At 35.2% G+C, this 14,620-nt stretch overlaps 2 protein-coding genes across 5 annotated transcripts; one reads left to right on the forward strand and one right to left on the reverse strand.

Annotated features, from left to right (window-relative positions):
- Positions 1-887: 887 nt before the first annotated feature.
- Positions 888-2,814, reverse strand: LOC131673532 (transmembrane protein 223). Of its 2 annotated transcripts, none has more exons than XM_058951580.1 (6): positions 2,801-2,814; positions 2,173-2,325; positions 1,870-2,067; positions 1,401-1,732; positions 1,179-1,321; positions 888-1,096 (listed from the first exon to the last, which is right to left on the reverse strand). In XM_058951580.1, exons 3-6 carry the CDS (start codon positions 2,055-2,057, stop codon positions 947-949), a joined length of 813 nt encoding a protein of 270 aa, XP_058807563.1. In that variant the 5' UTR covers positions 2,058-2,067; positions 2,173-2,325; positions 2,801-2,814; the 3' UTR covers positions 888-946. The 2 variants fall into 2 exon arrangements, with proteins under 2 accessions (XP_058807563.1, XP_058807562.1); XM_058951579.1 differs by having other exon boundaries at positions 2,131-2,325.
- Positions 2,815-7,533: 4,719 nt separating this feature from the next.
- LOC131673526 (probable E3 ubiquitin-protein ligase RNF144A) lies at positions 7,534-14,530 on the forward strand. Of its 3 annotated transcripts, none has more exons than XM_058951568.1 (5): positions 7,534-8,027; positions 9,249-9,927; positions 10,198-10,360; positions 11,110-11,435; positions 12,170-14,530. In XM_058951568.1, exons 2-5 carry the CDS (start codon positions 9,343-9,345, stop codon positions 12,476-12,478), a joined length of 1,383 nt encoding a protein of 460 aa, XP_058807551.1. In that variant the 5' UTR covers positions 7,534-8,027; positions 9,249-9,342; the 3' UTR covers positions 12,479-14,530. The 3 variants fall into 3 exon arrangements, with proteins under 3 accessions (XP_058807551.1, XP_058807552.1, XP_058807550.1); XM_058951569.1 differs by having other exon boundaries at positions 7,534-7,789; XM_058951567.1 differs by having other exon boundaries at positions 7,535-8,015; positions 12,170-14,529.
- The last annotated feature ends 90 nt before the right edge of the window (positions 14,531-14,620 follow it).

A 14,620-nucleotide genomic window follows, 5' to 3' on the forward strand; every position in this document is an offset into this window, starting at 1 on the left:
AATCAAAATTATCTCTTAAGGATGTCTTTCGCAATTTTCTGTAAATAATAGACGCGTATGTTGTAAAGTGCGAAAAAAAAAAAACAATTTCGGATCTATAAAAGAAGAAAGACGTATTGAGTATACTATTGAAACAATATCAAAAAACCATCATTTTTCATGAACTTTCACATAAAAAAACAAAAAATAATGAAAAAATCATGAATTGCTCTAAGCTTTTCAGTACGATCAATTACGTGTGAATGTAAATAAACGAAGGTCGCAAAAAGTGTCGCTTAAAAATGAAGCAAAGCGCTGTTTCTTTCGTCGTCCATTAGTACAACTTTATCGAAATATGAAAGGTACTGAATTGATCCGACTTGGACACTTTTGCCAAAAGAAAAACAAAAAAAAAGTAATAATAGTCATGAATGAAGGAAAAATAATGCGTTGACTCGTGATAATGTTATTAACGAAGAAGCTCGATCTATAACGCTATACAATTCAAAATGTTTCTATAAGAGAACGACGAATGCGTGTACTGCGATGTTTTCTTTGATTGTAACTTTAAAAGTCTTCGAACATATTCTAAGCACTTGATTGTAAATAAGTATGTGATAAATATGCATATATATATGTAAATATAAATCGATTAATCTTTTTAACTTTTAATTATCGAATACTTGTAATTATGTTAAATCAAAAAATAAAGAAATCATATGAATAAAAATGAACTTTCAATGTAAAATGTCATATTTCTTATTTCTATCTACCTTGTCCTAATTTGCTGAATAGCAAATTTACGTCTTAACATATAAACGTTGGGAAAAAGTATATTGAATTTGGAAATAAAGAATGAAATGTGTTTTCTATATAAATATTATACTGTAATATTGAACTTAGAAAAAAGAATTTATTTACATTGATCTGATATCAAGTGTACGTAGTTTAAAAAATCTTACATTTTCTATTTAAATCTTTGTATACCTACAGTATTATCAAATAGTTCGGGATTTACAAAATGCCCATTTTTATCACACATAAAGTTATATCTATATCCCTTAACTTTTATCGGTATATACGATTTTAATCCATCTCTTGTTGTTAAAGAGCTCACCTGTAAAATTATTGACTTACAAATAAAAAATGTATGTTAAACTTGATACATATATTATTTAAAAAAAATTTAAGCTATTTACTTTTATCAGTGGCATAGTATGCACCACTTCGCTTTTAAAGGGATGATAAGTTACTAGTGTAATATCCTGACCTCCCTTACGAAGAATAATATATTTAACTGATTTTATTGTCAGAAAGGTAATAAATCCAGCAATAATTGGCCCTAAAAATAAATTCATTAAAATGATGAATAATCTTCTTTTAACACTTTCAAAGGAAATAAATTATCAAGTATGCACTACCTCCTGCAACACCTGTGATGACAGCAGAAATTGGTAGTAGGTGTTCTATTAATCTAGTTCGCAAAGCTTTTTCTGAATTCCAAAGATCTTTACATAACACCTTGTAAACAATGTCTGCCATTGCAAAACATCCAACGAATGCAAAAACTGCAAATACTGTAGCTAATTTAAACATATATGGCTTTTCAAATCTGTATAACATCACATTATTTTTAACCTTAATATTGAAATCTGTTGGATTTGTAGTTGTACTTCTAAAATATTGAAAAATGCTACACGGAGTGGATAAAATCTGTCGATTGCAGCAAGCCTGTCCATGGGTATGATTTGTTCTAATTTAAAAACCACAATTGGTATTATTTTTTGAATGAAAAAATTTATATTATTAAAACGTAATTGTTAAAAGAAAAAAAGTTCAAGTATTTACAGCACATGTTAACAAATTTTTTAAATTCAGTTTACATCCTACCTCCATTTCTTTGGTCCAAATGTCCTCCAATTGCTATGATTACGAGTTTCTATTTTATGCAGGCCAATACGCCAATGTGAAAATTCTTGAAAAACAGATTGTTTGAATATTTTTGCAACTCTAAAACTTTCATAAATTGCTGTTGTTCTGATATGTAACCTTGACACACCAACTATAATACCAAGCATTCTAATAAATCTGTAAAAATCATGGAAATTGAAGTGTAACTCTTGATGACATAAAATCAAATGTAATCAATACCTTATGATCAATATTGCAGAAAAAACAAAACAACTTATATACCCGAATGCCGACACTGCCGATGCCGACAGCAGTACACTGTAGAGTATGCTTTTTCTTAAAATCTCCAATTCCCAAATACCAAGTCTCCTATCTCAAAGGCCCCGGTCCCATAGGTTACGTACGGATGCGGACGGATACGGACGCGAATCGCAACTCTAGTAACATCACTAAAAATATCTAGTTCGATTATTTAGTACCAACACTACCGGTAGTGAGCAAAAGTGACTGTTGTTTAAAACTGTAGCGCCGAACGTACCACATTTAATGTAACGCGTATCTAACCTTTACATTATTGCAGTCTATAAGATGGAAAATTATAGAGAATTGATAGACTTTCAACTACAATTAGTGGAATTAGGCCTTAATTTTATGGAAGTACTTGAATATATGAGAAGAAGAAAATATATATAAATGATATGTATTAATCATCCCAAAAACTTTTTTTACATTAGCATACTCATCAATAAGCAATATTCATGAAAATTTGAAAAGTAAATTGTAGACCTGACATTTGAACATTAAATGTGGTACGTTCGGCGCTACAGTTTTAAACAACAGTCACTTTTACTCATTACTGGTAGTGTTGGTACTAAATAATCGAACTAGATATTTTTAGTGATGTTACTACAGTTGCGATTCGCGTCCGTATCCGTCCGCATCCATTATGGTACCGGGGCTAAAGCAATCATAGCCGGTGAGCCGGGTATTTAAAAGGACAGCTAGCGCCTTCTGTCAGTGTACTTCGAAACTTTGTTTTCAAAGCTCACAACTTTCATTAAATTTAAATTTTCTCCACAACTCGTAATATCAAATCAAATTGTATCTACGCAACAAGATTCAGTTTTCAATTTATTTGGGAACTTATCGAAAGCATAATCGAATAATATTTTATTATCGTTATCGATTAAAAATGCATGCGAGAAAATCTCTTCGTCCAATACTAGTCAAGTACAAAATCTACGTTATCAACGCTAAGCCAGCCGGCAAGAATTCCGAGGCTTTATTCAAAGTGCACTATTATTTTTCCATTTTTTGTATGCACGTGAAATACGATTCCCGGTGGCAGGTGCTGTATCATCGAAAAAAATGCGACACCCGCATGCAACGCAATGATAGAAGCTCTTCTTTCTTGTGTGCGTGCATGTATGTAAAGCGAGTCACTGATCACGTGTACAACGACGGATTCTCCAGTCACGATCTCTCTCTCTCTCTCTCTCTCTCTCTCTCTCTCTCTCTCTCTCTTTCATCCACGCGGTACATACGAAAGATCGAGTTTTCTTTGTCAACAAGGTCACTGTTCGAGAAAGACAAAAGGTAAACAGACGCATCGCGGTCAAGGCGCCTAATCGATTATTTCGTGTATAGTTAGCTTGTTATAATACTTATATATACGTGCAGCAGCTTCCCACGTACTCTTCTTTTTCTCCTCCTTTTTTTACGATCCCGCATTGCAGAACTCGCAAGGCACGTGTTCAGCGTTATTTCGGATATAATAGTTTACAACACACTTGCAAAGTGATGAATGAGCGTTATGTTCACTTGAGCGTCCAATTATCGGTCGTGCACGGGTTTTACGGATTTTTTGGTAATTTTATCTACACACATTCAATACTTTGCGCGAAGAAACTCGTAAGGGATTTTTCACGCGGGAGAGAGAAAGGAAATTGCCGTACGCAATTTTCGCGATTACATTAGCGCGTCACCACGGGATAATAGTATTTTTTCGGCGATTAGGTTTGCGCGTTATTATCGTTGTTATGCCACGATATATGTATATCAAAAATGCCATCGGTGCCAGAGTTGTTTGCGACGAGCCTCGACCACTTGACAATGATTTATAATTAAACTTTGATGTGTTATTATTATATACACAATGTGTCTTAATATGTGAAGTTGCACATTGTAAGTAAGCAGCTTGATGTAACCAAAATGATATATAATCATCCAATTGCAGCTGGATTAAAACATAAATATCATCATCGTTATGTACTAATATCTGAGGATGAACATATCAGTCAGCGATTTATTTTTTTGTAAACAGGAAGAAGGAACGAAGAAAGGTACGCGAAAGAAAAAAAAGGCTATTACTTCTCGCTGTGCGAACCAAAAGTACTAATTTTTGACCCCCAGAGCTTCTCCTTTTGTTCCTCGAGCTGCACAGTGCACGAGCAAAGTTTGATTCGGCAATTTGACTCGTGACGACGTGCACGTGAAAGCTGGAGCGAGGATCGCTCTTCTCGCGGAGGCCTTTCCCTCCGATAATCGCTCGCACGCGTATCCCACCAGATCGATCCCAAATTGAAAACATCGCGGCGGCGACGACAGTGCACGAGTCTACAAGAGAGAAATGCTGATTAGAAAAAGAAAAAACTACGCAACGTACGACTGTGTGCATCAAAGCTGTGTAAGGCGATTAGATTGCGGCGAGAACGAATAGAAAAAGTTAAGTACTCGTGCCTCCCAGGCTTTTTTCTCTTCGACTTTTATCGAAAAATCAATACAAGCTCGTTCGGATTTGCGCGAACGCTATCGCAAATTTACCAATGAGCTTAGAATCATCCGCACTTTCGATGATAATTATTTTAAGATCGTTTGAATATTTTTAGTGGACGTATCACAAACTTGGATTGCGAAGTGTTACTCGAAAAATTTGATCAGCGACGTTGAAAATTCCGACGCTAATCGAAGTGCACGACCATCGGTAGATTTCGATTATAAATAATTACGAAGCAGTTGCGCGATGCGAAATCTAATCTTAACGAATGGAAAAAGAAGGAATAACGTATGGCAGAGGTATGTACATATGGAAAGGTCGCGAATGTGTTGCCAAGCCGGCAAACTTTTCCCAAGATCGAATTTAGGTCGACGAATTCGGGAGGGTATGTTGAGCAGGAAACAACAATGAATTCATTAGAAAATTGTCGCTATTATCGCGCACGGCGCACTTAACCGTCGGGAGAGCGCTTGAATTTTTTTTCGCTGATCTGAATGGTAGAGAGAGAGAGAGAGAGAGAGAGAGAGAGAGAGAGAGAGAGAGAGAGAGAGAGAGAGCTTATCCTGTGTCAAAAGAATCTGCTAACGTGAATTTCGACGTAACACGCTCGTAGCGACAGGTGACGCTTATATAGTATATCGAAAGAATTCCGTCAAATCGGGAGGCACATTTTTAAAATAGAAAAAGAAAGTAAACAAGCGAAAGTATTCGTTTGGCCGTGCACTTGTCGCTGTGCGCAATTTCAAGCTTTCACGCATACACACTCGCGCACACATGATGTAAGCTCGTCGCGTTGACACAAACACTTCGTGCGTTTGCGAAAAATTTGTTTTTCGATCGATAATTTCGTGAAAGAACGTCCCGTACTCTCGCCGCGGAAAAATGTTTTTACGCCTCTCTGATTGCGCTTCTTAATTCACTCCGCATTCGTACGTGGCGACTCTGAAATTTTGTTTGGCTTCCGGTTCTAACTGTAACTTTGCCAATTTTTGTGTCTCCGTCTGACTGTAGGTAAGCTATATCCAACAATCGATTTCGAAGAATGATGCGAGTAATGAACATGGCCACTTTTTCAACAAATGCAAGGACGGAAACCTTGATCTGATACATTTTTCAAAAAAAAGATCTTGTAAAAATAATGTTTTTGTACTGAATTTTTTTATTGCGACCAATGTCATTTTCCGCATGTATTTAATTATATTTTAAAAGATATTTTCTTCGCCGATACATATAAAATAAAAGCCTATAGAATTTCGCTTGAATTATATTTGAGAATAGAGTACCAAAATTACAAAAGAATGTCCAAAAAACATATTTTACAATAAACTAGTGATTTACAGTTTAATTTATAATATTTAATGAATGAATAATTACATTATTTTGTCGCGCGTGTTTTTACAAGTTTAAATGTGACCCGCCACGTTCATTTAAATTGAAACGAAGAATCTATTAAAACTTTTTTTAGCTAAAACTAAATAAAATTCTTATTCGGAGCTTCTGAAGAATTTATTTTGACACTCTGCCTCCGCCAAAATTTGAATTATTATTCGTTCAGAGAATCACTATCATAATTTTTATTTTTAGAATTTAACTTCAAATACAATAAATTTATAACGACATAGATGTTTCCGCGGAAGTCAAAATTTTTTAAATTGTCGATCGAATCAAAAAAATTCTGGATTAATATTTAAAAAAATGCCTTAATAAAAAACAGTAGTATTATGGAGCGTTAGCACAACACGGTATTTCCTAAACGAGACCTTGGGGAAAACAAATTCGTTTTTACCGTTACTCCCACATCCAAAAAAACAAGAACATATTAAGACCACAGAAAAAAAGGAGTAGAGTGGACTGACTTCTAAATAAATTCGATAAATCAATACATTTACCAAAACAGCGAGCTTTGTCTTATAATGAGATATGTCCGCGCGTTTGAGCGTGAAAATAGCGATAATGAATATACTTCTGGAGAATCTCGGTTTCAAAAATAGTCAAAGCTAATCCATGCGGGTGCAAGAAAAAAGAAAAGGCATTCGCTGCCGCTGTCGTCATGCTCTCGCAGAGATACCTGCACTCTCAACTGCAAAAAAAAACTGGATCCTACTTTATAACACATGCACACCACATGCACGCGCGCGCTCACACACACATACACATACACACACTCACGCATACATACACATAAACACGCATACACACGAACGACGGAAAGAAGATAAAAAAGGAATGGAGTAGTCGCGCGTCTGGCACGTATAAGAACGTGAATCACTGCAGCTGCGCCGCGTGGAGGCGAGAGCAGAAAAGGCGTCATTATCATTATTACGATAATAACGTGCCTGGCTTTTCAGAGGAGCGCGTGCGACTTGCGAGCTTATACTACTATAGTATGATATCACCGCTAACAAAAAAAAATCAAATCAAAGCGGTAAATAAAAAAAAAAATTGAAATAAAAAGAGTCTTGGCCTGTCTCAAAATTCATAAACTTGTACAGAAAGAAAGAGAAAAAAAGAGAGAGAGAGGGAGACGTTGAGAGCCTCAAAATCCTTGTCGTCGTCGTCGTCGTCGTCTTCGTCGTCGTCTTCGTCGTCGTCGTCGTCGTCATCGTCGTCGTCGTCTTCGTCGTCGTCGTCATCGTCGTCGTCCTCATCGTCCTCGTCGTTCTCATCGTCCTCGTCGTCGTCGTTGTCATCGTCATCCTCATCCTTATCATCATCCTTATCATCATCATCATCATCATCATCATCATCATCATCATCACCGTCGTCATCATTGTCATCATCATCGTCATCATCAGCTCAGTCGGCTGCTGTTACTATACTGTTGCCCGACGTTCTCAGTCGCTGCCAGTCGCTGCAGAGCGAATCGTTGTCGGTGAAAGTACGGGGCTGCGGCATCGGCAGCGCCACTAGCGGCGGCGCAACTCGGTGTGTGTCAAACACAGAGAAGCGAACACAGTGAGCGAAACGCAACGATATATACTTGGGATACTTCAAGCGAAGCAGCCAGCACACGGAGACGACTTCTCAGCCGTGAATGTGTCGAGGAGCAGCGTCGTCGTCGTCATCGTTGTCGTCGACGTCGTCGTCGTTGTCGTCGTCGTTGTCGTCGTCGTTGTCGTCGTGGTGTGTATATCCTCACCGTCTTCCTGCTGCGCGAGAGCTTCCAGTTTTTAGTGGGTTTAGTGGGCTTATACCTTTGTTTATTCAACGCCTCTCTCGAAAGAGACAGGAAGAGAGTGTGGGTGCACAAACTATCGAATGTGTGATCGTATCTTGAGCTCCAGTGAGTGAGGCTCTTCATGCTTTCCATTGACCAGCTTTTGCACTGGCTGCTGGAAGCTTCCACAAGGTAGATTACCTGGTTAGGATTATTTGCTCATGTACAATTTTGTTAGGTATTGAATGTTCCATTCTGCACATGCTGCTTTCTATGCTGGGCTTTAAATTTGTAACAGTACTACCACGAATTTTGTTGGATTTATTTTTAAAAAGGCTTGTAGATTGCTAGAGCAACTTTAGTACTGGTTTTCACTGTGATTTATTTAAGCATGCAATCTATTTTTCATACTATTGGTATTTCTACATTTTGAAATTATTTCTTACGGATCTCTTTCTTTAAAGAGTTATTGTTTTAGAGTAATATGACTCACTAATAAAGGAGAAATATTTTGAACTCAGTCATTGACCGCTTGTACATAAAATTTTCAATGTCACTACTGCTGTGGTTAATGTTTTTGAGTACAAGCTGTCATTAAAAATATTTAAATACACTATATTTATTACTACACTTGATTATTTCTAACATATTTCCATCTGCAAAAAATTATATTAACTCTTAACCCATGAATCTTAATATTGTTTCTTGATAATCTTTTCATACTACTTAATTTAATTATAAGTATTGGTTACCTTTGTAAAATCTACAGCTGTTTCTTACTTTTTACAATTGCTGTAATACCATGTTACTTTCACATTATATCTATAACTATACAGTAAGTGTCTATGTACAGGTACTCAATTTATTTGCTGAAATATTGATTTTAATAGAAGAGTAAAGTTGAAAATAGAACTACTTTTTTTATTGCCACATCCATACTGGGATATGCAGTTTATTGAATAATTTTTACTTTGCTATAGTATAAGAAAAAATATGAAAATCTTTGAAAAACATTATAACTTATTCATATCTATTTTAAACAATCTTCATTCTTTCTCATTGTATTTACATATTACTTCAGTATAATAACATTGCACAATATTTATTTAAAGCTTTTAATACTTCTATTTTCATGCTTGTATACCAACTTTAAACTTCTTATCTTCTCATTTCACTTTTTTTTTCTTGAACCTTGTAAATAAAAATTAGAATTTATCATAGTATCCATAGTTCACAGTGTTGTTTCCTTGTTTCAGAATATTTTCAATATTTTTATTTGACTCTGTCAGCAATTAACCAATTATATAGCCCTTCTTAAAACACTCAAAAGTTTTCTTCAGAATCAATGAATATTAAAAATTTGATCAGTAAAATGAAAAAAATATCTATTTACATTTTATAACAGTCATACAATTGTCTTTTCAGATCTCATTTAAGGACAGATGTACTCTATGATAGAAAGGTGATCCTAGCCACTGGCTTAAGAGCCAAAGATGAAATAGTCCAAGTTGATTAGGGGATGCCTAGCCTATACTCGCTCGTCATACGACGAGCTGCTCCCATGGATATGGGTACTGCTGCAAGTTCAGTATCTACAATGAACCCCTCATCGAAAGCCATCAACAGTTGCAGCTCAAGTCAGAAGAAAATGGACAAAAGCAACAGCAAACTGAGCGGTATAAGACTACCCCTGCTACGTAAGGAATCCAGTGCTATCAATTTGTCCCTGACTGAAAGGTCAATGAATAAAAGAAGTGGCGAAGCACCATTGTTAAGGCCAGAGAGTAGTGCAAGCTTGGAGGCACGAGGGAATAGTTGGATAAACTTAGGACCTACAGCATTAAGAAAGTGTGAGACTGCAGTGGGTTTAAGTACTTTGGCCCTAGAAGGTCGACCGGTGAACCGTAGTCGAGTTTGTTCGCGATGCTCCAGTCTGCTGTCACTTGCCTCGAGCTCAAGGTATAGCTTGGCTGCTGGTAATTTCGTACCGGCGGCCACCTCGCAGCAGCAGATTGGTCGTTTATTGTGCAAACTTTGTTTATCTGACGTGACTCTCTCCCAAACGTTCAGCATCGAAGACTGTGGATGCTCTTACTGTAAGGACGTACGTATCCGTTTGTATAGATTGCACATTTACTACTTATCTTCTATAGATGTTCTTAAATAACGAGTGAATGGTTAATGTTTGTACGTAATGTATAGAGCAGTTCAATTAGCTTGGCACGGAGTCGTATTAATAAGAAATGTATAAACGTTGACATAGTTCGGTGTGACGTTCTACATATATTCGTAACATTGAGCCTTAGCCATCCCAAACATCCTCAGAGGAAGTGATTGTGATAAGAATGATGAATCATGTTTAATGTTTTTCTAGTGCATGCGCGCTTACGTGGAGTTTGAAATTGAAGAAGGAGCGTATGACATCAGCTGTCCTGATGCGAAATGCGATCAAGACGGGATGCTTTCTCTCAAGGAAATTGGCACACTTGTGAATCAGGAGCTCATCGAAAAACACCACAAATTCCGTCTGAATAGAGGTAAGCATAAGCGGCTTTTTAATCGATCCTGCGTTGAATTTTTCCTTATCTAAATTCGTATATTCTTATCTTTACTCTTGTGCGATAATCAATCAAAATTTCTGTTGAAAATAATTTAGATAACGTAAGCAAACGGCCGGCTGTATTGCACGCAATATTTTTTGATTGAGCAAGGCTCTCGAAAAGGTCAAAGCATCGCTAATCACATTTTGTTTTTGTATATGTTCAATACATCCCTTTTTACTGATTCGAAAATGAAATTTACTCAATAGTTCAACGTAATCCAAAAATACTTTCTTTCGTGTTTATTTTATATCTTGTAATTTATTATCTAATGAACTTGTGCCATGCAGTATTCATTAATACCTCTGTAAATTCATTAAATAAGAGTACGTATAGCTCGAAGCGACTCTTGGCAACTGTACTGCAGAAAAACAGTAAGGTAAATTTGCTCGTCAATCAAATTTTCTAAAATCTACAATTAACTCGTAAATGCTAATTGAAAGGAGCGCTTAGATAACCCAATATAAAGCTGAAATGGCAGCAAATTGAATCGATAATTATATAAATCTGTACATGCAAAGCACCCGCGCGATATAACATTTATGTAATGAACTTTTCATGGATGAAGGGTGGATCAGGAGGGGAGTCCGTACAATATTTTACCATTATATAAATTCATTGTCAGCAAGGGTAAACGTTGTTACAACTTCGTATACTCATTAATAATACCATTGTTCCATTTTTAGATGTGTCAATGGACAAAGAAAGAGCATGGTGTCCACGTGCAGGTTGTGACACAATATGTTCACTCAATGGTTCTGATGGTGGTTCGCCAGGTCAACCAGGACCCGTTCATTGTCCGAATTGTTCGACAGATTTTTGCTCGATATGTCGAGAACCGTGGCACGTTGGTCCTTGTCCTGAATTACTAATGGGTATACCATTTGACAGTGATCACATCAAATGTTGTCCAATGTGCTCGGTACCTATCGAAAAAGACGAGGGTTGTGCGCAAATGATGTGCAAGCGATGCAAGCACGTATTCTGCTGGTACTGCTTGGCTTCTCTTGATGTAAGTTGCTTGATATTAATGAGCAGCGAGTGTATATTGATTAGAGTTATGGTGAAAAAATCGTCGCCTTAGATAGAACTTTTACCATAACTCTTTTTATTTTCTTTCTAATTGGTAAGCTTATGATTCTAATTGATTCGTTTAGGATAAACATTCATAAATGTACGAGGAAAATTGCTCATTGTTGTGAAATCAGGAAAACCAAGATGAAATTATTCTCTTATTTTATTTCTTTTTTAAAGCGATTACAGTCGAATATGTGCAATAGCGACGACAATCAAATGGGATTGTCAGTGATAGTCTTTAAAAATATACTGTTATTAAAGAATTTTAGTTTTCAAAATAGCGAACAGAAAAACGGATACGTATACATTGCTATATTGAAAAAGTTTGTATTCCGTGTAATTATTAATTATTTGGACAATAATGCAAAAACACTTACGTGAACGCATGAGAATTAATAATGATGTTTACAGTTGAAAGGTGATAATATACACACGGTTATTCATATTTCGTTTTTTTTGTATTCACGAAGTCACGTGATTATGTTTGCGTTTTCTTTTTACACGGCATAATTTTACACATTTTAAAAATAACATAAAATACGAAGACGACTCATCTCAAGAAATAAAAATATAACCTCATTCGTTGCACCATTTTTTGTCTCACGTTAAAAAGATAAGCTGATTAGATTTATCTACGAGACCATTGTCGACGATGTTTTTCCATTTCAGGATGACTTCCTGTTACGACACTATGACAAGGGACCATGCAAAAACAAGTTGGGTCACTCGCGTGCCTCAGTGATATGGCATCGGACACAGGTGATCGGTATCTTCGCAGGATTTGGTCTCTTGCTCCTCGTAGCTTCGCCCTTACTCCTACTTGCGGCACCTTGCATTGTTTGTTGCAAGTGTCGAGTATGTGGTTCGTCACGACTAGATCAAGACGAAACTGCAGCGGCTGTGGTTAATCCCGCTAGGAGTACAACAGTCAATACGACTGATGTTGCTACAAATAGCCAGGATGATGTTGGTTCGTAATTTTTTGTCGACGCAACGGTTCAGTTTGTAAGCGCGAAACTTATCAGTAGTGAACGCGTGTATGCTTGTAATAACGTGGAATCTACTTGTTTTTAACAATCGATGGTATTACAAAAAAAACGGAGATATTTTTGATGAGACGTTTTATTTGACTTGCTTGAAAATAAGTGGATTCTCACTCATCATTGTTCATAATGTTCACTCGGCGATTAGTCACTTAGAACATTTTTCATGTAATTAGTGTGTATTTTCCGTTTTACTCATGTATTGTGAGAAAACTCATTTGTTGATATGATAATTGATTGAATCTGCCGACAAATTCTGCCGCCAACTCGCAGAATATACTTTTTCTTAATTGTGAGATAAATGAAATATGCACGAAGACATATTGTCTTAGAGAATCAACGATTTTGACGCTATTTTTTTTTCACGAGATGTTTTATCTTGTTCTGACAGTCAAGTGTAAGCGACCGAGTCCTCGCTAGTTTTAAGAGGTTGAACCAAGTGAGAAGAACGGCCAATAGAAGTTGACGTTCTTATAATACATAATATATACACACTACTTATTGCCTTCCTTATTTGTTGATAAAAATTAGATGTAAAATATTAAGAGTAATAGTAATTGGTTGTTGAGTTACCGAAAATGTTGTGACACAAAAAAAGATCAAATAACATTCCTTAAAAAATGAATCTAGGATTCTGTAAAAAGATGGCTTTTAAATATTTTAAGAGAAAAATATAAAGAGTCGCGTTTTCGCATCGTTTGTAATGTATTTGACGACGCAGTTTCAACTAAGAATTTTGACAAAAGCTTACGTTGTTTATTAAATTTTTTTATTATTTTTTTTGTTATAGGCCCAGTGTCTAGAAAGGTATTTAAAATTACGTTTCAACGTTAATGTTATAGGGGTAGGCAACTGTATATGCTATCTATACAATTAACTAAACAAGAAAAATTTTTATTTGATATTTGTGTATAAGTTAAAAAATAGTATTAACTTTCCATTAATTTTGACGCGTGTGATTGTATATAAATATATTGTAACCAATGGTTAACAGTGATTAGTAATACTTTTTTGTTATTAATATGGCAGATGCTGTACATTATAGAGAAGATTGTAAAGTTTACGTAATATTTTTTCTTCATTTCGTTGTTAATGAAATAATTTCACACGTATCATTTAAACACAACGATGCATTTTTTTAATGTATAGAATAGTTAAGCTTGCAAAATAATGATTGCCTCTTCTTACTTTCATAACCCACTTATAAAGAACCATTTTTTGTTACTTTTCCAGTCTTTTTTAAACAACAATTTTTCGTTGTAAATGCAGTGCATCAAATATACTTAAAACTCAATCTTTGACACACACACACACATATATATATATATATATATAGACTTGAAAGTGTGAATAACAAACCCGTACTTTTTTTCAAATTTTTTTAAAATTATTTTTATACGTGTTCTGAAGGATTTATCTCGATGTGATTTAGAAAGAAAAGGTTTTAATCTCTATGGTGATTTCAACGTATTAAGTATACAAGAAATAAAAATTTTCATCTAATTAATAAAGTTGTGAAACTAAAAGATTACGGCACAGAGTACTAGTCAACAGCAATTAGATTGTAACTCAAAATACCTTTATACATAAGTTGAATAATTCATCTAAGATAAGGTGAAAATAAATAAAAGTCAACCATATTTTCCAAGATTATGTTGTGAAAAGCTACTAGCAATTTGCCTAGTGCCAAATATGCCTCAAAAAATATTTCCTACTTAAAAATCTCTATATAGTACTGTCTGTTACAGATATTTTAATTTTTTGAACAACTTATTGAGTGTATTGATACTTTTTGAATTCTAAATTAATAAAAAATATATATATATATACACATATATATATGAAATGAAGACTCGCAGGACTGTAAACTCGTTTGCATAAATGTGGAATAATGAAGCTCCGTCGTATGTACCGATATAAAGTTCCATTTGTAAATACTAATTATCTAGTTATTGGTTTTGCATTAGTCTTGTATAGTGATTTAAAATAAATCATAATAGTTATGTAATAATAATAATGATAATAATTATATATAACAGAGTGTTAAAAGGACAGGATAAAAATAAAGATTATATAA

The sequence above is a fragment of the Phymastichus coffea genome, unplaced genomic scaffold (genome assembly GCF_024137745.1).
Source record: "Phymastichus coffea isolate CEN01 unplaced genomic scaffold, Cenicafe_Pcof_1.1 PCOF00183, whole genome shotgun sequence".
Lineage (NCBI taxonomy): Eukaryota > Metazoa > Arthropoda > Insecta > Hymenoptera > Eulophidae > Phymastichus > Phymastichus coffea.

Coding starts and splice junctions, on each gene's coding strand:
- LOC131673532 (XM_058951580.1), bottom strand. CDS start 2,057: ATGCTTGGTATTATAGTTGGTGTGTCAAGGTTACATATCAGAACAACA. Junction 1,733..1,869: donor TTTGGACCAAAGAAATGGAG/GTAGGATGTAAA, acceptor TTTTTAAATTAG/AACAAATCATACCCATGGAC. Junction 1,322..1,400: donor CATCACAGGTGTTGCAGGAG/GTAGTGCATACT, acceptor ATTTATTTTTAG/GGCCAATTATTGCTGGATTT.
- LOC131673526 (XM_058951568.1), top strand. CDS start 9,343: ATGCCTAGCCTATACTCGCTCGTCATACGACGAGCTGCTCCCATGGAT. Junction 10,361..11,109: donor CAAATTCCGTCTGAATAGAG/GTAAGCATAAGC, acceptor TTCCATTTTTAG/ATGTGTCAATGGACAAAGAA. Junction 11,436..12,169: donor ACTGCTTGGCTTCTCTTGAT/GTAAGTTGCTTG, acceptor TTTCCATTTCAG/GATGACTTCCTGTTACGACA.